The 24364-nt window shown below is 55.2% G+C and overlaps 1 protein-coding gene across 2 annotated transcripts; it reads left to right on the top strand.

Annotated features, from left to right (window-relative positions):
* The first annotated feature begins 512 nt into the window (after positions 1–512).
* Jup (junction plakoglobin) lies at positions 513–23842 on the top strand. 2 transcript variants are annotated; one of them, XM_046423972.2, is made up of 14 exons: positions 513–665; positions 10968–11180; positions 12707–12966; positions 13139–13377; positions 14170–14371; positions 15397–15541; positions 15667–15770; positions 16898–17236; positions 19144–19299; positions 19506–19625; positions 21194–21344; positions 21446–21567; positions 22261–22300; positions 22554–23842. In XM_046423972.2, the coding sequence occupies exons 2-14, from the start codon at positions 10973–10975 to the stop codon at positions 22703–22705; spliced, it is 2238 nt and encodes a 745-aa protein (XP_046279928.1). In that variant the 5' UTR covers positions 513–665; positions 10968–10972; the 3' UTR covers positions 22706–23842. The 2 variants fall into 2 exon arrangements, with proteins under 2 accessions (XP_046279928.1, XP_046279929.1); XM_046423973.2 differs by lacking the exon at positions 513–665 and adding an exon at positions 1002–1234.
* The last annotated feature ends 522 nt before the right edge of the window (positions 23843–24364 follow it).

Below are 24364 nucleotides of genomic sequence, written 5' to 3'. Positions count from 1 at the left end.
TGCTTTACAAATATGTTATTACTACTTTGGGGCGAAGGATGAATAAGCCCAAAGAAGCATTGTGCCTGACGCTGAGTTGGGTGACCAGTGAAGGCGTTGGTCCTTTCCCACGGCGCCCCCTGACTCACCTGTTGGACAGGTAGGGGGGAAGGGGAGAGTAATGAGTCTTACCTGCTCAGAGCTAGGGTGGGGCAAGACACACCCCACCCCTTTCATTGGTTCTTCCCTTAGTCTTACTGACAGACCCTTGCCCAATCAGGAGGAAGTAACTTTCTATCTGCCAATAGGTGCAGAGTGAGGATGGGACCTGAAGTTGGAGTCCATCCCCAGAGTCGACAGGCAGTCCCTGGGGCCAATGGGGAGCGCATAAACAGAAGCGGCCGTGGAAGGGGACTGGGCGCGAGGCTCCGCCCCTCGGTGGGACACTCAAGCGAAGCAGCCAGTGAGTTCGCTTCTGTGGGTGGGCGTCTTCCTTAGGGGCGGAGCTTCCAGGGGGCGAGAGGTGTGGCTTGGCTGTCAGGTCCCTTCGCCTTTTGTTCGGTTACTGAGTTGCTGCCTTGGCCAGAGTCCGGAGCAGCCGCCGCCCGAGTGCGCCGAGCTCAGTTCGCTGCCCGCGCCGGCTCCCACCCGGCCCAACCACGATCCGGCCCGGCTCACACACGCAGGTGCGGACAATCAGGGCAGGTAGAGCTGGGGAGAGAGAAGGGATGACGAGCGACCGAGAAGGGGGTCCCACCCGTTTTAGGGCAGGTGAGGGTGGGTGCTAGGGAGCGCCCCTTGCACCGGCGGCAGGGGGCGCGCTAGGGTCCTGTGCGCGGCGTCTCGGGGGTACGCGGTTCGGGAGGAGAGTGCCTCGGGGCTTCGTGAGCCCGGGATCCGAGAAGGGCGGGGAGGGATCAAAGCAGGTGCCTCCTGGGTCGCGCCTCCCGCGGAGCCCGGGGAGCTTGCCCGACGCCGCGTCCCTGGCTCCCGCCCCGCGCTGGCGGGGAAGACTTTGACCTGCTCTGCCTGCGTTCCGGAGCTCACTCGGCAGTCGGGAATTGACCGTCTGGGAAACTTGCTGCCGCTGGTCTCTACGGGGCCACCCTCACCCCACCCCACGCGTCATCCTCGCTTTCCCTCCCTCCCTACTCCCCCAGGCCTGGGTGGGGCCCTATTGTCTGCGCCCAGCTTGCCCAACTGTGGGGGCCGAGCTCACATTTTCCCAGCGACGCTGGCCCCACCTGCTGAGCAGGTGAGCGCAGGAGTACGGGGGCCTCCCCTCCAGCTTGTTGCGAACCGTACTTGCGACGCCTCCCTCCTCCCGGGTGGGTGCCGGGCTATGGCTCCTCCACGGGAAGTGGGATGGGGTGACGAGGGCGCTGGTGCCGGGCTCAGTGCTGTTCTGGTGTCTGGCACTCTCGGCTTGGCCTGGGGCGTGCGGGGGAGGGGTCTGCACGGGTAGAGAGAATTCAGGGTCACTTCGCTCAGTTTCCAGTAGCTGCGCTTCCAGTGTTGATATGGGAACAGCAATACCCTTTTTCTCTAATCTCATATTGTTGAAAAATCACCCTAAACAAACTTTCCAGGAGGAAGTAACCGCGGCGCCTTTTTCTGGGGGTTTTCCTGTTTCCTTGCCCAGAGCTTCCTACAGGCTCAGGGGGTCCTTTTGGAGCAAAGTGCCTTCCCGCAGCCGGCTCCAGGCTGAACGTGGGCCAGTGCCTGCGCTCTGACCCCGTCCTCCCTGCCCCCACCTCCATCCTGTTTGCTGGGCCCCTGGGGCCCGAGGTGGGGCCCGGGGTTGGGGGGGCGAGAGGGGAAGCGGCTTGGCTTCTTCCGTCTCTTCCTGCCTCCGGGGACCACCACACCCCCTTGGATGAGGCCTGCGCGAGTGGCTGGCTCTTCCAGGCTCTGCCCCCTCCCCAGGAATGGGGTGGGTGCCAAGCTGAGGAGGGCTGGAGGTGTGATTGTTCTTGTCTTTTTTTTTTTTTTCCTGCACCCCATCCCCCAATATTCCTTAGCTGGCTGGTAATTGAGGCAGAAGAGCTGGGTGCACCGGGGCTTGCTTTCCATTTGATTTGTGAATTATGAAGGTGCATTCTTTCTGGAGGCTTTGCAGCCCTTTCTGTATCCCCCGGTTTCCTGAGAGCCTTTGGTGGGGAAAGTGGGACAGGAGGAAGGTCTTTTGAGGAAGGTTTCCTCCATGCAGGCACCCTGGGGCAGAGCTGCTTTAGCCTCCTCTTCCCCCAGTGCCCTGGGAACCCATCCCCTGGCTGATTTCCACCAGGCTTGCTATACTGGTTTTTAAAAATCAAGTGTGGTCTTTTTGCAGGTAGTTGGAGCCCAGCCTCCTTGGGGGACAAATCAGGAATGTAAGGGCTGGGGCTCTCCCTCAGTCTTGGGGCAGGGGGAAGATTTGGGTGGGGATTATCAGGGCTGCTTGTCCTGATTCCCGTGGAAAGAACCTATTGCCTCTTTCTTAACTGTAGATGGGAAAGTGGGCACCAGGGGTCAGACCCACTTTTCTGGAGTGTCCTGGTGAGGCTCTAACTCAGCCCTAGGAATGGAGGGGTATATATGTACACCCCTAGGTAGCTCCAAGGACATGGAGTTTGTGCCTAAACAACCTGTTTTCCCTCCTCTCTTGCCAAAGTGGGGGAGGAGAAGGCATTGGAATTACGTTGACTAAATGATCAGTTGAGCTAATCTAGTTTGTGACTGAGATGAAAAGATAATACTGAGGAAGTATTGCCAGGAGGTGCCTGGTGAAAACTGGCTGTTGACTGAACAGGAGGGAGGGGGAAAGAAATAGGATCCAATTAGTCGTTTCTTGCCAGATCAAGCCCCAGCTTGGGTGACAGGAGCCCTCCCCCGCACCCTAGCTCCACCCCATTCCCTCTGGAACCGCTGTTTGGGCTGCCAGGGCTGAGGCTTGGAGAATGCAGCATGTGGGAACCAAGGAGGTGAGGTGAGGGCTGGCAGCTTCTCCCCTTTGGAGGCCCATGGGGTGGGTGCCGATGAGAGGGGGTGCTCTCCCCACCAAGCGCTACCTTAGAATGACATGGCACAGTTGACTAGTCTGCAGAAGGACTCATTATCTGGAGAGGAGTAGGGGACACCTCTCCAGATAGGGGGAAGTTCTGAGTTCAGGGATTTGGACTTGGACAGAGCTGGACTTCAGTCCCAGCCCAGTGTCTCGTTACTGGTGTAGCCTTGGTCAAAGTTCTCTTGAAGCCTCAATCACCTCTTTGGCAAAATAGGAATAATAAATCCTACCCACTAAGTAAGAACTTGATGAATGGTAACTTGAAATTAAGAAGAGACTGTGGATACCAAGCACTTTCCTCACTGATCTCATGTACTCATTTTGGCTACCCTTAAAGAAGCAGGTGTCATCAATTCCATCCTCTAGATGAGGAAATTAAAACTCAGGGAAGTCAAGTAACTTGCCCAAGGTTGCACAGCGGGACTCAAGCAGAGCCAGAATTGGCATTTGGGTTCTCTGGCTCCAAGCCCAGAGCCCATTCTGCCGTATGGTTCTTCTGCAGCTGTGAAAGGATTTTTTTTTTTTTTTTCAGCGCTAGGGATGGAACCCAGGATCTCACATGTGCTAGGCAGGCACTCTACCACTGAGCCACACCCCCAGCCCTGGAAAGAATTTTTCTGCTGCCTCTTTTTGACAGCTTCTGCTAGATTGGGAAGAAGAGAATTCAGAAGGGCCCAGCAAGCTGTGTGGGTGGTAAAGGTGGGGACAGGTTTGTCAGGTGGGGTGACTCATGTCCTAGCTGCCAGCACTCTGAGAACTTCTCCAGTGGCTTGATGGAGGGGTAGCTCCCCAAGGCCAAGGGCTCTGGTGAGTGTTAGGGGATGTCAGGAGGGAAGAGGGGCATAGGTTAAAGCCATGCTGTCCCCCAGCTTGTGCTAGGTAAGAACCCTGGCTTTCTGGGCATGTCCCTGCACAGGAAGTGGCATTGCCTGCTTGGCTGGGGCTGGGGCTGTGCCAAGATAAAGAGGGGCTGCTCCCTGGGGAGTGGAGAGAAATGAGAGTCCTACTTAGGCCTGGTGTCTTGCTGAACAGTGTTGGCCTGCGCTTCCAGGCCTTTGTGGAGGGGAATTGGCTGTGCTTTGGAGGCTGGGAGGCCTGGGGGCTGTAGTAGGCTGCTGCTGGGTGGGTGACCTTTCTAGTGATGGGGTGAGAGTCTTGGGTGCTATCAGCCAGAGCTTTGGGCTTTGAGGAAGGAACTAGTATCAGGTTGTCCTGTCAGACCAGCCTGGATCTGGATCTGGCACCTCTGCCAGCTGGGCACCTGATACCAGAATAAGCCTGCAAACCGTCTTAGAAATGGGTTCTCTGAATGAGGCCCTGGGTTCAAACCCCAATACCCGGGGAAAACAAAATAGAAATGGGTTCTCCATGTGTGATGGTGCAGTCTGATTACTGAGCCTCTCGCCACCAGACTGTCACATCCCTTGAGGGCAAGAGGGGATCTCGGACACAGGGATTATGGATCCTTGTGAAGAGAAGACTAAGGGCCTTGGTATAAGAGAGAAGGAAAGAGAAGGAACTCATTCTGGCTCTCCAGAGGGTGATGGACATGTGGTGGTTTTTGTTTGTTTTGGTTTTTGGTGGTCCTGGGGATTGAAACTAGGGCTTCCCACATGCTACGCAAGTGTTCTACCAACTGAGCTATATCACCAGCCCTGGCTTGTGATTTTCTATCACTGAGGACACAAAAGCAAGAAATGGGATTGATTCCCTAATGGAAGGAATAGAGGCTAGACAGGAGGAAGGACTTCTGCACATTATAAATGAGTCGTCTTTTTTTTTTTTTTTTTTTGGTACCAGGGATTGAACCCAGGGATATTTAACCACTGAGCCACATCCCCAGCCCTTTGTATTTTTTTTTTTTTTTTTTTTGAAACAGGGTCTTGGTAAGTTGCTTAGGGCCTCCCTAAATTGCTGAGGCTGGCTTTGAACTTGAGATCTTCCTGCCTCAGTCTCCTGAGCCTCTGGGAGTACAGACGCGTGCCACCATGCCCAGCTTCCCAATCCTTTAGTTTATGTTTTATTTTGAGACAGAGCCTCACATGTTCCTGAGGGTCTTGCTAAGTCTCTGAGGTTGTCCTCAAACTTGTGGTCCTCCTGTTTCAGCCTCCTGAAGGCATGCGCCCCTGTATGCGACTCACAGATGAGATCTTGCCTTGAAGGAGAGCGATGGAGGAGTGGAGGCTCCGAGTCGACTCTCCTGAGGAGGGGTCGTGCTGTCTGGGAGGGACAGCTCCCTCTGGGTGAGAGTCTGAGGCCTGCTGGGGTCCCTGGGACAGAACATACTCAGTGAAATATTTCATGCAGAAGAAATGAACAGTACCAAAAACCCAGCAGAGCTGTCTTGTATCTTTTGGGTTAAGAGCCAGATGGCAGTGAGGGGGACAGGCATCTGTGAAAAGGTTGTTGGGGTTTGTGTTACTGCAGTTGACATCCTGAGGCCTCTCCTGGGACCTGGTTGAGGTTGGTGGAGATCTGGGGAGGTGGATTGCCCTATTTTCTAGCTATCCTCAGCCCAGCTTGGTGAGAAATCTTTCTAACTCCTCCCCTGAGCTCAGCCTTGAGGACCCTCCGGGCTGGAAGATCAGCTTTCGGTCTTTAGCGACTGGAGACAGTGGATTCTTCTCTATCTCCGTCTTCCCCCATCTGTCCAATTTTGTGAGCCAACTACTCAGAATGCCCATTTCTTCCCCTTCTCTTTCCTTGGCGCCCTTTTGGTCTTTAGCCTCCATGCTGGGGAGCTCATGCTCTGGACACCATGAGTTGTCACCGAGCCTCTTCCAAAGCCTAGCTTTTCTCTAGGGTGCCCCGTGTGGGGGCGACGCAGCCAGACCTCCTTGACTCTCCCAGGAGAGGGTCAGGTCACCTTCCTGCAGAATCACACACTAAGGAACGGACATCAGCCGGGGTCCAGTTGAGGAGTGGGCTGACCAGGGACCAGGCTGTCCAGGCCCCACCGGCGGTGGCTAGGGGTAGTGCCATGAGGGTGTTGCTATGTGGAATTACCAACACAAGTAGCCCTTCGCTGTTGTTCCTGCTGTGGCTGAAGTGATTTTCCATTCGCAGGAGTCCTAGTTTGGGCTCATCTGCCGGCTTGGGATTGTGCCCACAGAGGGTCCCCAGGAGGGAATGGAAGGTCCAGCTGGAGCCCAATCCAGGGGAGCCCAGAGGTTCCTGAGGTCACGCCACTTGGCCGGGGCATTTCCCTCTCCTCCAGATCCCCTTCATTTTCCCACTCGGGTTTGTTTGCTTTGGGCGGGAGCCCAGAAGGAGGAAAACAAATAGCAGCTGGGTCGCCGCCTGAGTCGCCCCAACTCCCAGCTTGTGCTCAGGCCACAGCCTGGGCTGTCCTCCAGAATGGAAGTGAGGGTTTTCCTCCGGAAGCTTCCCTGTCTTCTCTCGTCCCCTGCTTGGCCAGCCCTGGCTCCACTAGTGTCTGCCCTCTTGAGGTGACCATTCTGCTGATGCAGACCCCGGTGTCTGCCCAGGACCCTCTAGTCTGCAGCACTTGTTGGTGAGGGTGGGGGTGAAGGAGCCTGAATCTGCCAGCCTGGGGGAGAGGCCCTTTGGGAAGCCCCAGCCTGAAGAGGGAGATAAGGCTCCCAAGGGAAGCAGTGATGTCTGGCTCTCTGTTTGTACCTGTGCTTGGGACTGCTGGCCCCATCTCAGCTGGAGCAGTGGGGGAGGTTATGGGCCAGGACCCTGTTGAACCCGGCTCCCCAGGCTGCTGTATGGGAAAAACCCTTCCCTAACTGTCCTTGCTGTCCCTTGCTGCAGGAAGCGGCATCTAACTGCTGAGGGGGAGTTGAGTGTCTCCACCTGGCCTGGGCCAAGTTGCTCTGCCCGCCCAGGACTGGACATAGCTTCTCTCCAGCCATGCACCCCCTGCTTCCTCAGGGGCCTCTGGCCTAGACCTGGGAGGCAGTTCCTCTCCTAGCCTTCATCCAAGGAGTCAGAGAAAGGCAGTCTGGGCCTTGAAAAGGCAGGCAGGCTGCCATCCACCTTGCCCTGCCCCCCCCCCCCATCTCTGCCGCCTCCTGTCTGGTGTCTGTTTCTCTAATGCGAGGAGAATGCTCACCTCTCCTGTCCACAGACCGCTTCCAGAGTCACAGCTGTTCTGTTCACGCAGCTGACTGAAGAAAGGAGTAGCTTGATTGGCTCTGTTTATAGACAAGGAAAATGAGTCTAAGGAAATGGAGTAACTTGCCCAATTGTGCACAGCCAGTGAGGGGTGGAACCTCATGGAGCCCTGCTTGCCTCAGAATGCCCTGCTCTCCTGCCTGCTGCTCCCTCCCGTCACTATCTGAGCCTTGGATGTGGATCTGCACAGGGTGCTGGCCTCTGGCTCAAGGAACCCTGGGGTCCCAGCCCTATAACTCCCTGCCTTCTAGTCCCCAGATGCCGTATTTCCGAGCCTTGGTCCAGCATAGCCTCTCAGGCAGCCTGTCCTCGCTTCTGGTTGTCTTATTGACCCGTGGCCTCCTGCAGCCAGCCCAGCTGTGCCCTTTGCTGACCGTCCTCAGTGGGTGCTAACTGGGGCAGAAGGCTGTCTGCACAGAGGGGTGCATCGAAGGACGAGGTGCACTCCAGGGTACACCCGCAGCCGCTCGTTTCTTCCTTGCAGGCTCCTCCTACTCCATCTGGACTGGACGGGGAAAGGATCCTTCCCAACCCTGTCAGGGCCCTGTGTCTTCTCTCCTCCTGTCCTTGAGCTGTCCCCCACTGCTCCCTGTGATCTCTCAGCTGGCTTCACCCTCCCCTATTGCCAACAGTAGAACATGCTCTAAACAAAGGCTCTCCCCATTCGGCCCAGAAACCCGCCCTGGTCTGTCTGTCTGTGCCTTCTCCGGCCTGGCTCATGGGCAGGGCCCTCGGCGTCTCCTGCTTCCACCCTGTCTCTGTCCAAGGCAATCCGGAGAGGTCTGACTCCAGGGCCAGGGTGGAATGTAATGAGACCAAACTGGGTGCGGCCCTCCACCCCTGTGAAGAGCCAAATCTGCACTTTTGTTTCTTGTGGGAGAATTTCCCAGGTCTTTCTCAGAAGAAGGGAGGGAGAAAGGTGGGGCAGGTTGATAGTCCTGCTTTCCTGTTGCAAGAATATCTGTCAGTGCGTCCTCTCCTTGGGAAGAGTTCTAGTGCCTGTCCACTCCCTGAACCTCTGTCCAACTCTGACCTCATCCTCAGACTTCTCTCATCTGCATGGGAATCCTGGTCACTTATTACTAGGATCTTAGACATCAGCATTCCTTTGAGATGACCCGAGCCACCCTTTCTGTAGAGGAAGCCCAGAGATGGAAAGTAATTGCCCAGGGACTCCCAGCACTTTGTGGAACTGGGTCTGGAACCTGAGATGATTGATGTGCAGCGGGGTGTTCTTTCACCTGTGAGTACCCTCGGCCACGTCAGCCCCCTCCTCCCTTGGCAAGAGGGCTCAGCTCCATCAGTCTTGCCTGGTGGACCACGTGCTGTTCCTACTGTGAGACAAACCTGGATAGGAGCAGAACACCACCATCTTCTCCACGGGGAGCCTCAACCACCCTACCCACCCCACTTTTTTGGTATTAGATATTGAGCTCAGGGGTAGCCTCCCACTGAACTGCATCTCCAGTTCTTTTTATTTATTTTTGATTTAGAGACAGAGTCTAAGTCAGTTGCTGAGGCTGACCTTGAACTTGGGATCCTCTTGCTTCAGTCTCCCAAAGTGCTAGGATTTCAGGCGTGCACCATCATGCCCAGCCCATTTCCCTTCCTAGAAGTTGGGTATAAAAAAATGCCTGACGGCAAGAAAGAGATCCATTTGATATTAAAGGCAACTGGGTGCCTGTACCCCCTGTCCCCATCATTGTCCCTCTGTCCTGCCCTGGGCAGCTGTCTGGCCCTTAGCTTTTCTTGGCTCCAGGCCCAGGCTGCTGGGGGTCATGAGGGGCCTTCGAAGAAACTCCCCATGGCCTGGACCTTGGTGGTGCTTTCTAATTAGAGGCTGGTCCCTGTGACTTGGGGTGAGGACCCCACCCCTCTGGAATGACCCTAGGGTTAGGCAGAGAAAGGGCCTTTCTTGGTCAGAATGGGGCGTTTTGGGGGGTTATTATAACTGTGCTTCACCTTCATCTCAAGTGCTCGGATGTCCAGTTTTCTTCCTCCCCCCAGGGGCAGCTTCTTTGCCCAGATGGCCCCTCCCAAGCTCCTTGGTTCTCTCTTGGGACCTGCCATTGGGGCAGCGGGTGGGATGGGGGAGGCAGGCGGAGCGCCAGGCAGGATTTTCCTGAGTCTGTCTCTTCCAAGCCCCTGGTTTCCTGCCGTTGACCCTTGTCTGCTGCCCGGGACAGGGTGCATGGGAAGGGCGGGGGCTGGGGTTGCCTCCCGAAATAGCCATACTTGGCGAATGCCTGGGAGCAGCTGTGCACATCTGGTGGCACAGAGCCTGCCGTCTGGTGTCCTGGGCCTGCTTCTGTTTATCGGCCCGAAACTCTGAGTCACTCAGTGTGGCAGGAGCAGAGGAAGGAGGTGGCTGCGAGCTGGTCTGGCTCTGCCTCTGCCTGTGTGTACTAGGTGCGCTCAGGACAGGGGAGGGTCTGTGCACTGCCATAAAAGGGAACAAGACCTGAGGAATCCTTTGTCATCCTCCTCCAGGGTGGCTCTGGGCTGTCATTGGGAAGAAGGCCCTGGTGCTCTTGTTCCTGGGGTGGGGCCAGGTTGCTCTGGTTCCCCACCCTCATTCCCATCAGTCCCTCATCCCCATGGGACAACCAGCTTGAGGGGCAGGGTGCCAGCCCTCTTCATGGGTAGACCAGCCTGGGGTTGGCTTGCTCTCTGAGGCCACCTGGGACACGCAAAGGCAGCAGACATGGGTGCCATTCATGCCTGTGCCTGGTCCAGGCTCCGTATCTGTCCATGTGGGAACAGAGTGTGTGCTTTGAAATGGCGCCTACGAGGATGACAGAATCGGTGAGAGGTCTGGCACAGAACCGGCCCTCGTAGCTTCCTGTCTCTCCTCCAGTCACCCACCTCTGCAGGTCAGTCCCCAAGACAGAGGAGGCAGGCAGACCATATGGGTGGTTCACACACCTGCTTCAAAGTATTAGTCAACCTCCAAGCACCCCCAAGTCTCTGCAGAGAGGGTCAGGGGTTCTTGAGGGACAGTGACCACCCCAGAAGCCTGCCCCACTCCATAGCCCTAAGCCTGGGTTCAAGGTGAGAAAGTACTTCCGGGGGTAAGGCGGTGCCCACAGTGACAGCCATGGCCTCCAACGCTGAACGCCTGCCGTTTGTCAGTGCTAATACCATCCTGCGTTCCTGTCTGTCCTCACAACAGCCCCCGGGGAGGTGTAGGTGGGTTTTACAGATGAGGATACTGAGGCTCAACAGAGATGCGAATTTGCCAGGAGTGGTAGCTGAGATCTGAGGGGTCTGTGGTGTTCTCAGCACCGGGAAAGCTTTGAGGAGCCAGGGAGCTGGGAGAGAGGAAGCCTTTGGGGCCCTTTGTGATCCTGCTTGACCCACAAGAAAGTGAGATCCAGGAATCTCTGAGGGAGCCTCTGGTGCCCCAGAAAAACCTGTCTGACAGCTTCCCTGCCCCACCCAGTTCCTGGCCAATGTCTAGAGTGCCACCACCTCACCGCCCCGCCTCCACAGCTTTCCCAGGGGCCCAGTGAAGTAAGAGTGGGTCCCTGGGTTCCCAGAGGCTGCTGGAGGCCCCAAGTGCCTTCTCCCTCATAGTGGGCCCGAGGTCAGAGACGCCAGCCCCGAGTCACACACCACTGCTCCCCCTGGGCCTGGTACCCTTCCATATACAGCCACCTAGGATCCTTGGGGCTATGGTGGGATCAGGGGAGATGGTGGGGTCTAGGAATGGAGGAGGCTGGGGTGGGGATGGGGCTAGGATGAAGCTAGGGCAAGGCCACTGGGCCAGCTGACTTCCTGGCTCTCTTGTGCACTCACACAGCCACCATGGAGGTAATGAACCTGATTGAACAACCCATCAAGGTGACTGAGTGGCAGCAGACGTACACCTACGACTCAGGCATCCACTCAGGTGCCAACACCTGTGTGCCCTCCGTCAGCAGCAAGGGTATCATGGAGGAGGACGAAGCCTGTGGGCGCCAGTACACGCTCAAGAAGACCACCACCTACACCCAGGGGGTGCCCCAGAACCAAGGTCAGCACCTTTGGGGGCTTTTCCATGGGGTAGAAAAACCCAGAAGACCCCTGGAAGAACATCAGAGCAAAGGAAGGCAGACTTTAGGAGGCGCCCTTGGTTTGAGGAGGAGGCATACTTCCTACTCTTAGGGACCTGTGAAGTCTGAATGAGGAGGCAGCTCATGCTCACGGGAGCCCGCCCAATCTGAGGGAGGAGGCTTAGCTATCAGGGTCTCCCGTGTGGGATGGATGCAGACTCTTCTTCCATGAACCCTTAGTGTGGAGTGGGGGCCACCAATCTGAAGAAGAGGCGCAGTTTTTGCCTTCTGCGCGCATGGGAATATGATGGCGAGGCATGATTCCTGCCCTCAGGGGACCTGGGGATTGTGGAAGATGTCCTTTTTGCTCTAGGAGCCTTATGTCTGATGGCAAAAACAGTTCTCCAGCCCCAGGGAGCCCCCAGCCTGGTGGAGGAGGTGCTGAGCTCAAGCCCAGACTAGGCCAGCGTGGGCTGATAGAGATGGGCCAAGTGCAGGGTGGAGTGGCTGACTCAGTTCTGGGGCTTAGTCTCATGGTAGGGGGAGGGGGAAGGGCGCCTTGCCAATTCAGGTGTCTCTTCCCTTCTGGAGGAGAGAAACATCTGGACCCTAGGACTGTTGTCCCCAGGTGCCTTCAAGGCCTTGGAGAGGATGAGCTCTGGGACCTGGAAGAGTGCAAGGTGGACTGAGCCTGGCTGGGGCTCTGCAGGGCTCAGCCTCTGCACCCTGGGTCTCTTCCCTGGCCACAGGCAGAAGCCTCAGCTGGGCAGAGCCCGGCACTGTGCTGGGAGCTCAAAGTATAGCATCCAGGTGGGAAGCCACGTAGGTGGTGTCTCCTTGCCCAGCAATTAGAGTAAACTTTCTGCCTGCCTCTCCCTTGGGGCATTGGGACAGTCATCAAGGTGGGGGTGCCTGGGCTCCTACTTGTGGGACTCATGGGGCTCCCCAGGGGCTGGAACCTGGAGGGGGGATCTGAAGTCTCCCCTGGGGACTCTAAGAGTAGGGCTTTGGGCTCCTGAGTCTGTCTGTGACCTCTGTGTCCAGTAAAGTGGAAATAGTAATATACTTGACTTATAGGTAGTTGTAAGATTAGACAAGAAAATAAAAGAAAAGGAATGAATTCATGGCCAGGTGAATAATAAGTACTTAAAATATTACTTAATTTTATTAATAATTACCACTAACATTTCTGTAGTGAGAGGTGCCAGACACAAGAGACCTTACTTTCCAGAGCAGTTCTCAACTATGATCTCATTTAATTGTCATAGGAATTCCCTGTGCTGGATTTAACAGGTGGGACCCCATTTTACAGATGAGGAATCTTGAGGCATTGATGATCCCCCAGTGCCATGGTTAGGGGCAGAACTATGAATGGTGCTCTGGGAGTTTGGTCAAGGTGGAAGGCTGCCCAGGGGACTCAGGTGGGCTGTCTACACCTCCTGCCCTGCCCCCCGGGGTCCTCCCCATCCTCCTCCTGCAGCTCTGTTCCCATTCTGTTGGCTCTCAGGTGATCTTGAGTACCAGATATCCACGACGGCCAGAGCCAAGCGGGTGCGGGAGGCCATGTGTCCAGGTGTGACAGGCGAGGACAGCTCATTGCTGTTGGCCACCCAGGTGGAGGGACAGACCACCAACCTGCAGAGACTGGCTGAGCCATCCCAGCTGCTCAAGTCGGCCATCGTGCATCTCATCAACTACCAGGACGATGCTGAGCTGGCCACCCGGGCCCTTCCCGAGCTCACCAAACTGCTCAACGATGAGGACCCGGTCCGTGAGGGCCTGGAGGGGGAGTCGGGAGGGAGGTCCTGTCCAGACTCCCCTGGGCCTGAGGCGGCTGACTTGAGTTTCTCTGAGAGGAAAGGGGTCCTGCCTCTTCCTTTCCTCAGCAGTGGGTCCTGGCCCAGCTGCTCACGTCCCCCCATTCTTTCCCAACCTCCAGGTGGTGGTGACCAAGGCGGCCATGATTGTGAACCAGCTGTCAAAGAAGGAGGCATCCCGCCGGGCCCTGATGGGCTCCCCCCAGCTGGTGGCGGCCGTGGTGCGCACCATGCAGAACACCAGCGACCTGGACACGGCCCGCTGCACCACCAGCATCCTGCACAACCTCTCCCACCACCGCGAGGGGCTGCTCGCCATCTTCAAGTCAGGCGGCATCCCTGCCCTGGTCCGCATGCTCAGGTGCTCATCCCTTCCCACTGCGGGAGCCTAGGGCTGCCCTCACCAGGGCTTCCCCTTCCCTTCTTTGAGCTTCCCTAAACACACTGAGCACCTGCTGTGTGCCAGGTGCAGAAGCACATCTCTCCTGGTGCTCAGTGGCACACAGCCTCGCAGGGGGCACAGGTGTGTAAGCAGCAGGTCAGTTATCAGGGTACAGGTAGGCTGTGGCCGAAGATGCCCGAGATTGCCCGCAGGTAGACTTGTTCCTGCGGCAGGGTTGATGGATGGGTGGAGTTTGGTTAGTGTAGATGAGGGCGATGGTTCCAGGTGGAGGGAGTAGCATAGGTGAGGCCCCTGTGACCTTGTCTTTCCTGTCTTGTGCTGATGTTGAGTGGCCTCATTGCTCATCCAGGCTGGGAGCTCCCTGAGGGTAGAGTTATTGATTTCCCTCCCAGCTGCACCCTTTGCAGGGCCTCTCTGGCACTTACCCTTCCACGTGGTTGTTACCCCACAGGGAAAGGTATTGAGGGGACCTACCACGTGCTCGGCACCAGAGGGGAGCTCAGAAGCAGAAGCGGTCATGTCTAAGTGCTTGGTGTATAAGAGTGGGACTGGGTTCAAGGGATGATGGGATTTGATTTGATTGATACATTTTTTGTGTGTGGTACTGGAATTTGGATCCAGGACCTTGTGCATGCCAGAGACATAACGTTTTAAGAAAGAGCTATTCCCATGGGGGTGTTGGTATGAGGTGGGCTTCCTGCAGAAGGTGAGAATACCAGAGGCAGGGACCTGACTCCTCTGCACCCCTAGCTCTCCTGTGGAGTCAGTCCTGTTCTACGCCATCACCACCCTGCACAACCTGCTACTGTACCAGGAGGGTGCCAAGATGGCAGTGCGCCTGGCAGATGGGCTGCAGAAGATGGTGCCCCTGCTCAACAAGAACAACCCAAAGTTCCTGGCCATCACCACCGACTGCCTGCAGCTCCTGGCCTACGGCAACCAGGAGAGCAAGGTGGGCGCCCCCACCCCAGGCCTGCAGCCTGTGCTTGCATAACCTCCCACCCTGCCGGCTTTAGGCCTGTGACCCCTTGTGCTTCTAGATGATGTATATGGCTAAACAGATAAACATGTTTTACCCTGTTTCTGAATTCTGAGAATGATTTTGAGGATCAGATAAAGAAAAATACCCTTATCTTTCTCATAGCTATTGTTATCTTTTTTTTTTTCTTGGTGCAGTGCTAGTAATTGAAGTCCTTTTTATTTTTATTTTGAGACGGGGTCTCCCTCAGTTGCAGAGGCTGATCTTGAACTTGTGATCCTTCTGCCTTAGCCTGCTGAGTCACGGGAATTACAGGCGTGTGCCGCTGTGCCTGGCCACTGCTGTTATTTTGATGTTTTTCCTCAGTGCTCTTCTAGGGGCTTATTTATAAATACATACATCTGGTTGTAGTCATAGCAGTGTGTGGATTTGCATCTGTTTTCTTTTTTCTTCCCCTTTTTCTTTCTTTCTTTTTTTTTTAACTGGAAACTGAACCTAGGGATGCTCTACCATTGAGCTACATCCCCATTTTTTTAAAAATTTTGAGACGGGGGGGTCTCACTAAGTGCTGAGGCTGTTTTCTAGCTTGTGATCCTCCTGCCTTAACCTCCTAAGTCACTGGGATTGCAGATGTGCACTGCTGCGCCCTGCTGGGTAGAACACTCAGATTGCTACCAGTTTTCCCTCTTTATCTGTTATGAACATCTCTGGGCACATGACTTTTCCCGGAATAGAAAAAATTTTCATCAGCAGGGCTCTGGGCTTTTACCCAGATGGTCTAATTTCCGTTGTCGTCAGTAGCAGTGGCTGTGAGTACAATTTTGCCACGTCCTCGTCAGCACTGGGTATTATCCTTTTCTTAAAATTCTGGCTTACGTGATCATCACAAAAGCTATTCAAGTTTGAGCAGAAGCTCAGTAATGACCGCTTTATCCTATATTTCCCTCCTCCCCTGCCATATTCCCTGCCTTATACCCGTTCTCCCCCTTTCCCCCCAGCTGATCATCCTGGCCAATGGAGGACCCCAGGCACTTGTGCAGATCATGCGGAACTATAGCTATGAGAAGCTTCTCTGGACTACCAGCCGCGTGCTCAAGGTGCTGTCCGTGTGTCCCAGCAATAAGCCTGCCATTGTGGAGGCTGGTGAGTATGATGGCTTCAAGGGTGACCTGTGTGGTTGGAAGGGTCAGGGTGGGGGTCCTGCCCTGTAGCCGGGCTGGGTCAGCTGTGCTCCCCTATGGCTGACAAGACCCCTTTCCCTGCCCCAGGTGGCATGCAGGCCCTGGGCAAGCACCTGACCAGCAACAGCCCCCGCCTGGTGCAGAACTGCCTCTGGACTCTGCGTAACCTCTCGGATGTGGCCACCAAGCAGGTGAGGGAGGTGACCAGGGCTAGGGCCAGCTTCTGCAGCTTCCTGTTTGGGTGTCCAACCTCAGGTGCTGGGGAGGACTGGAGCCTCTGAATCCTCCACCCTCTTAGCAGAGGCTGGAAAGGCCCTGGAGGCCCTCATCCATGTGGACAGGGATTCTAATCCTAATAGGGATCTGGGAAGGGGAGAGGAAGGACCTGACATCTTTAAGCAGCAAAGGTTCAGGTGGCAGCAGAGGCACAGTTTTGGCTGGACCCTGGCCAGGAGCAGCAGCGTACCAGAAGATGGCTGTGGGGCCCCAGTGGCTGAAAACAGCTGAGGGAAGGTGCAGCTCAGTCCCTCCTTCCACCTTGGCCACCATTGCCAGCAGCCTGCCCCCACCCTCCACACTGGGCTAGGGTTCTTGTGGACCTGAGCTTGTTTAACCCTTTCAGCAACCTGGAGATGGAGTATACGGCCCTGGTTAGATGACGAAACCGAGGCTCAGGGACTTAAGTAATGTCCTATGGTCATAGGTAGTAATGGCAGCTGGCGTTCCAGCCCCGGATTGTGTGTCCCCAAAGCCCAGGGTCTTTCTGTCCTATCACAGGCCCTCATGGCTCTCCCTGGAGAAGTGAAGCTTCCAAACTAGGGATTTTTCCTGAAAGTAGGTTTGGCTTAGAGACCTCTGGAGAGGAGAGGGCAGCAGGGGAGGCCAGAAAAGTGGGAAGTGTGTGACAGTGGGTTGCCTGGTCACAGAAGCATGTGACCTCCTTGACAATCTCCTCTAGGCCAGAGGCCTCCATTGGCCAAGATGCCCTTGGCCAGGGCAGGGCTCTGCCTCATTTGAGGGCCCAGGGCCAGGTGGGTAGGATAGAGGAAAGAGTGTGGAGCTTAGTAACAGGCCTGGGTTCGGACCATAGCTGTGTATCTGGGCAAACCCCGCCACCTCTCTGAGCCTCTTGGCCTTGCTTGCTCTAGGGATTAGTAACACCCTTTCCCAGGGTATCAGCAGGTCATGGGGATGAAAGTTCCCAGGCATGTGCAGGCAGGCCTACCCCTTTAGGCCATCAGCTCCACTTGGACATACTTGGAAAGGCTTCCTGTAGCTGGCACCCCCTCACTCTCCATGCCCTTCTCCCTACCCCCAGGAGGGCCTGGAGAGTGTGCTGAAGATCCTGGTGAACCAGCTGAGTGTGGACGATGTCAACGTCCTCACCTGTGCCACGGGCACCCTCTCCAACCTGACCTGCAACAACAGCAAGAATAAGACTCTGGTGACACAGAACAGTGGCGTGGAGGCGCTCATCCATGCCATCCTGCGCGCTGGCGACAAGGATGACATCACAGAGCCTGCTGTCTGTGCCCTGCGCCACCTCACCAGCCGCCATCCTGAGGCCGAGATGGCTCAGAACTCTGTGCGCCTCAATTATGGCATCCCAGCCATTGTCAAGTTGCTCAACCAGCCAAACCAGTGGCCACTGGTCAAGGTACAACTCCCCTGCCTGGGGGTCAGCGAGGGGAGGCAGCTCCCTGTGCAGGCCAGGCGCTGCATTGGTAAAGCGGCCCCAGATACAGTGGCTCAGATAGGCCAAAGTTCATTTCTCTCTCATGGAGCAGTTTAAACCCAATTGTCATCAGCTTTGCCCCAGACGCAGATGATTTCTGTCCTGTGCCTCTGCCACCCCTAGAGCAGAGCTTCTCAAAGTTCAACGTGCACACGTGTGGCCTAGGTTGGGGAGGGGGTCTCATTCCTCTGCAGGAGCTGATTCAGTGCCCCTGGCTGGGCCTGGGAGACTGTGTTGCTAACAGGCTTCCCGGGGATACTGCTGGTCCAGAGAGCACGTTCCTTATACAGAAGGTTAGATGACAGCGTTGCTCCCACGCGGATGGTTGGATTGTGTGCCCCCACCATGGGGAAGGAGTGAGGCCTGGGGCCAGCAGAACATGGACCCACTCTGGCTCCCGCCCCAGAACGTGGTTACTGGGCCTCATCGAGATGTAAGGAAGTTAGGAAGAGTCACCACCAGCCACATGGCTACATGTCCTGCTAAACTAGGACAGTGCCAAAATGAAAAAGAAAGGGACCGCTCTGGGGGTGGGTGCTCAGTCCCTGCCCTGGGGAGGTGGGAATGGGGGGGTGGGGCCTCTTGCTCAGGGGCTTCCTGATAGAGGAGGGATGTGTATCCTTTCTCATAACCAGTGGGGGAGTGATGGCAGGCCAGGGGCAGCCAGGCAGGGGACAGAGTTATGGCAGATGGGGTGTGTGTTTGTAGGAACAAGGAAAAGAGCCCAAGGCAAGGTGACATCTGGTGCTAGGGAGTGAGAAAACTACCATTGACGAGGGTTTCGTGAGTGCCACGGGAACTCCACTACCCTGGGGGTGTGCCACTCGCTAAATATTAGACAGTTGAGCGGTGCAGATGAGAATGACGCTCAGCGATTATGCACACTGAATTTAAAAAATAGATCTATAGGGGCTGGGTTGTGGCTCAGAGGTACAGCACTTGCCTAGTATGTGGGAGGCACTGGGTTTAATTCTCAGCACTGTATATAAATAAATAAAATAAAGGTCCATCAACAATTTAAAAATATTTTTGAAAAAAGATCTATAATGAGAAAAAAATGGTGGCGAGTGTGATCCCCTCCTTGTTGCTTGGTCCTTGCTACAAGCCAAGGTGCTGATAGTATTTACATCCTGACCCAGCAGCTAAGTGACGAGTGACACCCTGTGTTCCCATCCTCATCTCTCACATGACTTTCATCCCTGCCCTACCAGTTTCTTGTTTTGAGCATCCAGTGATGTGACAAATTGCTTTGCCAGATCCTGAGGGGCTCTAGGAGGTCAGAGTGGTGGCTGTGAGTCAAGGTCCCTAGGGAGGGGAACTCGTCCTGGAGCTGCCCTGTTGGAAATTGATTGCAGTATGAGTGTCACCAAGCAGGAGACTTTGGGGTCAACCGTGGCAAAGATTTCCTGATAATCAGGGTTTGGGAATTAGAAAAGCAAGCGAGCTGGGTGCAGTGGCATATGCCTGTAATCCCAGCTTCTCAGGAGGCTGAGGCAGGAGGACCACAAGTTTCAGGCCAACCTGGACAACTGTCTCAAAATAAAAAAATAATAAGCATTGGGGGTGTAGCTCATTAGTAGAGCACCTGGGTTCAGTCCCTAGTACTACAAGAAAAGAACAGAAAATTTAGACGAGAGGACTCACGGGTCCTCCACAATAAGGGACCAATAAGGCAGGGAGTGATCTCGTCCTCTGGAGATCTCCCAGTGTGTGTGTCTGGCCTGCAGGGCAGAAGAGGTGACGGCAGAGGAAGGAAATACTGAAACTGGGAAACTGGGGTCCTCTAGATGCCCAGGAAGTACCCCTGATCTCTGCCCTTTTCCCACAAGGCAACCATCGGCCTTATCAGGAATCTGGCCCTGTGCCCGGCCAACCATGCCCCCCTGCAGGAGGCGGCCGTCATTCCCCGCCTTGTCCAGCTGCTGGTCAAGGCCCACCAGGATGCTCAGCGCCATGTGGCTGCAGGCACACAGCAGCCCTACACCGTAAGTGAACTTGGTGGTACCTGTGACAGCCCTCCTTGGGTGTCAGGGCGTCCTCAATGTTAAGTGTATATGTAAAGGAGGAGGTGGGCTGCATTGGATGTTGATTCCAAGGACCAGTGAAATCTGTCAGTCTGTCATTGTGGGGAGGAGTGGTGAGCTTGTTCAAGGGCCACCTGACCTTATTCCGCATGCCTCCTCTCGTGCAGGATGGTGTCAGGATGGAGGAGATTGTGGAGGGCTGCACTGGAGCCCTGCATATCCTCGCCCGGGATCCCATGAACCGCATGGAGATCTTCCGGCTCAACACCATCCCCCTGTTTGTGCAGGTGAGTCTGGGGCAGGTGGGCAGGGGAGCTCCCCTCAGCCACTGCCAAGAGGGCAAGATTGGGAGTCATGGGTTTGGGAGGCCCAGGCCAGGCGTTGAGAGGTCTCTGGAAGGGAGTGGCCACACCAGGAGTGAGTACCCAGGCAACTCACAGATGCGATGGCTTTCTAAGCTCAGAAGTAAAGGAAGAGATGACAAACGAAGAAACAAAAATCTTCGATTCAACCACAGGAACATTAGAGCCATCTGTATGTCAGAGACAACCTAAAAAGTAAACAGCAAACTGGGAAAATATGTTCAAGTACCACAACAGGCAGGGGTTCAATAGCCCTCGTGTTAAAAGCTCATTAATACCAAGTCCCAGGAGTTAGATGCAGGCAGAGGCCACAGGTAATTCCCAGGAGGCTCATACACAAACAATGCTCAGCCCCAGGAGTTTAGAGAAATGAAACTTGTCCCCCAGCAAGAGCCCATTTTCTACTATCAAATTGGCAAAGGAAAATAATTGAGTGTGCCCTGCGCAGGGGACAGTTTGATGAAATAGGCTCATACCCTGCTGGTGGGGAGCAGTCTGGAAAGCAGCCTTGCAGCATTTATAGGGAGCTTTGGAAATATTCATATTCCTATCTTTCAACCAACGAATTCAAATCCAAGACTATGAAATAATTTAATGTCACTTAGAATATGGACAAAAATTGGGGCTGTGGTGGTGGCTCATTAGAAAAGCGCTTACGTACCATGTGTGAGGCACTGGGTTTGATCCTCAGCACCACATAAAAATAAATAAAGGCATTGTGTCCATCTACAACTAAAAACAAATTTTAAACAAATAAGGACAAAAATGTATACACAGAGATAACAATTACAATGTTACTTACAGTATTTAAAAACAAACAGCAATCCCAGAGGCTTGGGACTCTGAGGCAGGAAGGTCGCAAGTTCAAAGCCAGCCTCAGCAACTTAGCAAGACCCTAAACAACTTAGTGAGACCCTGTCTCAAAAAAAAAAAAAAAAAGTGTGTGGGGGGGCTGGGTATGTGACTGAGTGGTTAAGCACCCTTGGGTTCAATTCTTGGTACAAAAAAAAGAATTTTTTGCTTTTAAAAATTTTCTTATTAATTGAATTAGCAGAGTAAAGGGTTAGTGCCATGGCTTCCTTCCATAGCGACCTATTGTTCAGTCTCATAGCACTGCATTTAGTCTTCAGCATTTAGTCTTTCTCTCAATATGAATGCATACATGTTTAGGAAAAGTTTAAACATAATACATAGGAAAATGCTTTATTCCACTATAGCAAGTGAAAAAGGCAGGAATCATCAGAATTATATACAGTGGACAATAATTGGCCTGTGATAAAAATGCAGCAGGAATATGGCAATGTGTTAGCAGCTGCCTGTCCACCGGGGGAATTATGGCTGGCTTGTTCCTTTCCGCCTCTTTATGCCTTCTTGGGCTTTTCGCATTTTGTGGCATAAGCTTAGGTTAAACCCAGAAAGGGGTGGGCAGGGCTGTGGGCCGTGCTGCCTGGCGGGCCTCATCCTCGTGCCCTGCACTACTCCCTGTCCTCCAGCTCCTGTACTCGTCAGTAGAGAACATCCAACGTGTGGCCGCCGGGGTCCTCTGTGAGCTGGCCCAGGACAAGGAGGCAGCTGATGCCATTGATGCCGAGGGGGCCTCTGCCCCTCTCATGGAGCTTCTGCACTCTCGCAACGAGGGCACTGGTGAGGGGCTGGGCTGTGGGCCAGGGAGGGGAGGCCGGCCTTGCTTCCCCAGCAGTGGCCGAGGTAGCATGGACTTGGCTGTAACTTCCCTCTCTGCTCAGCCACCTATGCTGCCGCTGTCCTGTTCCGAATCTCTGAGGACAAGAACCCAGATTACCGCAAGCGCGTGTCCGTGGAGCTCACCAACTCCCTCTTCAAGCATGACCCCGCTGCCTGGGAGGCTGTGAGTATCCGTGGTTGAACTGGAATCTCTGGGGAACCTTCACCTGCATCCTTGGCTTCACAGATTTTTATATTGTTTTTGGATCATTTTTGATTTTCCTAGCAGATGGAGTCAGTAGATGGAACCATGTATTTGCCCCCCGCCCCCACGGTGCTGGGGATTGAGCCCAGGTCCTCGCACATGTCAGACAAGCCTGTTACCACTGAGCCACCTTCCCAGCCTCACCTCGTATCTGTTTTTGACCTAAAATAGTAGCAATTTCATTTTGCCCAAATGGATATAAAAGGTTTGAGGAAGGGCACCTTTTTCTTCTCTTTGCAGAGGTGGGGACTGAACCTTGGGCCTTGTGCATTCCGAGCAGGCACTCTGCCACTGAGCTCTACCCCCAGCCCAGGTTCCCTTTTTTAATTTGTGCAAAGATGCTAGCAGTGTCCTGGGCCTGGCTGGGGCAATGCCCCGTATTCATTCTTTAGTTCTCTTCCTGCCAACCCCCCCAGATCTGGTTCCGTGGGAGCCCCCAAGCACAAGACCCACACCCTGAGGAGGTGCCCAAGGTCATGAGTTCATCATCCTCTTCCGCCAAGAGATCTCCACTTTGCCTTAGACCCTTTTTCAGGAGTCCCTCCCTGTCCCCAGCCGAGAGCCAGCCTAGAGCGTGCCTTTGCAGACCTCCTGCTTTCTCTCCCTCCCCAGGCCCAGAGCATGATCCCCATCAATGAACCCTATGCCGATGGTAAGTGACCAGAAGTCTTCAGGATTCCAGAGAACCTAGACTCTGGCAAGTGAGAGGGACGGGAGGACACATCATGGCGGCCACTCTGTGGTCTCCACCTGGACTCCAGTCTAGATCCCCTGGTGTGGGAGTTTGGGAAGGAGGTAGGGCCCTTGGTGGTGGGCAGGGGTAGAGGAGTTGGCTGAGGGCTACCTAGACCAACTCCTGTGGCGTGGACTGCAGACCTCTAGACAAATTCCCTTCTTGTCCCTAGACATGGATGCCACCTACCGCCCCATGTACTCCAGCGATGTCCCGCTTGACCCCCTGGAGATGCACATGGACATGGATGGGGACTACCCCATTGACACCTACAGCGATGGCCTCAGGCCCCCCTACCCCACTGCGGACCACATGCTGGCCTAGCTGGGCCCCACCCAGTACGGCACCCTGCGCCTGCTCACAGGCTGCTGAGGTGCCTGTTTCTCCCTCTCATGAACCTCCTTCTGATGGGAGCCCTCCATTTTCTCTGCTGAAACCTTGGCTTCTGTTTCGGGGGGGGGGGGGAAGGAGTATGGGAGCCCCTTGCCGCTGAGCTTCCCAAAGTAAGGCATGCTCTGGCTGCCTCCTCCTTGTACCTTTGCTTGGGGCTGGAGTCCTGCTCCTTCCAGCCTCTTCTTTCTAAGGAAAGACAACTGGCCCTTCTGGGGTGGTGGGCGAGTGTCATGGGAGTGGCCTGAGCTTTCTGGGGGACACCAAGTCCCTGGTCCCTGGGTCTGTGCCCCTGGCAGATGCGGTTCCTCGCCTGAGAGGCTCTTGTGCAGGTGATGGGGTGAGACAGAAAAGTGCCTGAGCCGTGGGAGCCCGGGCTGTGACTTCCTGCTGGACTCCACGCCTTCCGAAGTCCTCCCAGGGTTTCTTGGGATGGTGTTCTGCCCTGGGCTGTGGGTTCAGGGCCCGCCTGACCTCCCTGCCCCACTTCTGTGGCCGTGGCCGCTAAAGCTTTAGATTCAGCCGCCCACCCTGTGTCCCCCAGCAGCCCTCCTGACCTGTTTGTCCCCAGTTGCCTGGACCCTTCTCTGGGTCAGGTTTTCTCACCAAACTCCCCTGACCAACTGCTCTGAGGCCCCAGGATCTCCAGGACCCAGGCTCAGGGCCCAAACCCCTGAAATCCAAAGCTTCTTTTGAAAAATTCAGGGACCTTCCAGGGAGACAGGACGGAGATGCAGAAAGTGACTCCCCTACTCTAACGGACGTCCACCAATCTCTCTAGGATCCTAAATTGACTTCTGCCCCTCCTGGAGAAGCTCTGGGGACATCTCCCACCCTGACCCCCCCCCACTGCCCCAGCTGACCCCCAGAAGTGCTCTTGCTGACCCCTCTGGTGTGCGGTGAGGGGCTTTCTCTTCCCTTCCTGTTTCAGACTCCCCTACCATCCCTTGCACATGGGTATGGGAGGGTGGCAGGGGTCCCAGCCGAGAGTGTATTATTATCGCTTTATGTTTTTGGTTATTGGTTGTTTTTGTATAGACCAAAGCAAAGAAAATAAAAATAACACACAGATCCGGTGGAAACCACTTAGGGGTGGGGTATGGGAAGATGAGGGACCTCCCCCGTTTTCCTCCTTGGCTGGAACCTTGTGTCCTCGTGGCTGCCTGAGGTGTGGGGAAGACAGGGCAGGAACCGTGGGAGAGAAGGGAGTGTTGGAGGAGTCAGTTTAATCCCCACACAGCTGCAGGGCTGTAGCTTGGAACCTTCAGAGGAGGCTAGGACAGGGCAAGACATGACAAGGGTGAGTCCCGCCCTCAGGGACGCCAGGCCTTGTTCCTCTCTAATGGGCAAGCTCCTTTCTGGCCTCTGCCTCCAGTCCTGCTTTGTGTGCAGATATTGTGCTCCCTGTGGCCTCCTGCTTGGTTCTCTGCCCCTCTGGTCTGCGGTGGGCCCTCCCCAGCTCCCGCCTACTCCCCGAGGTGTCCCCTGCTGCCGACTCTGCACTCAGCCATGTGGTGCCAGCCGGTATCTTCTGTGCTGTCTCCTGCTACCTGGACTTTGCTTGTGCAATCCCCACCTCTGCCTGGCCTGCCT

Source organism: Marmota monax, unplaced genomic scaffold, assembly GCF_021218885.2.
Source record: "Marmota monax isolate L192 unplaced genomic scaffold, Marmota_monax_Labrador192_F-V1.1 WCK01_AAM20220418_F8-fsc00569, whole genome shotgun sequence".
NCBI lineage: Eukaryota > Metazoa > Chordata > Mammalia > Rodentia > Sciuridae > Marmota > Marmota monax.
Note: the sequence above shows the minus strand (reverse complement) of the source record. Positions and strands in the feature narration are given on the sequence as shown.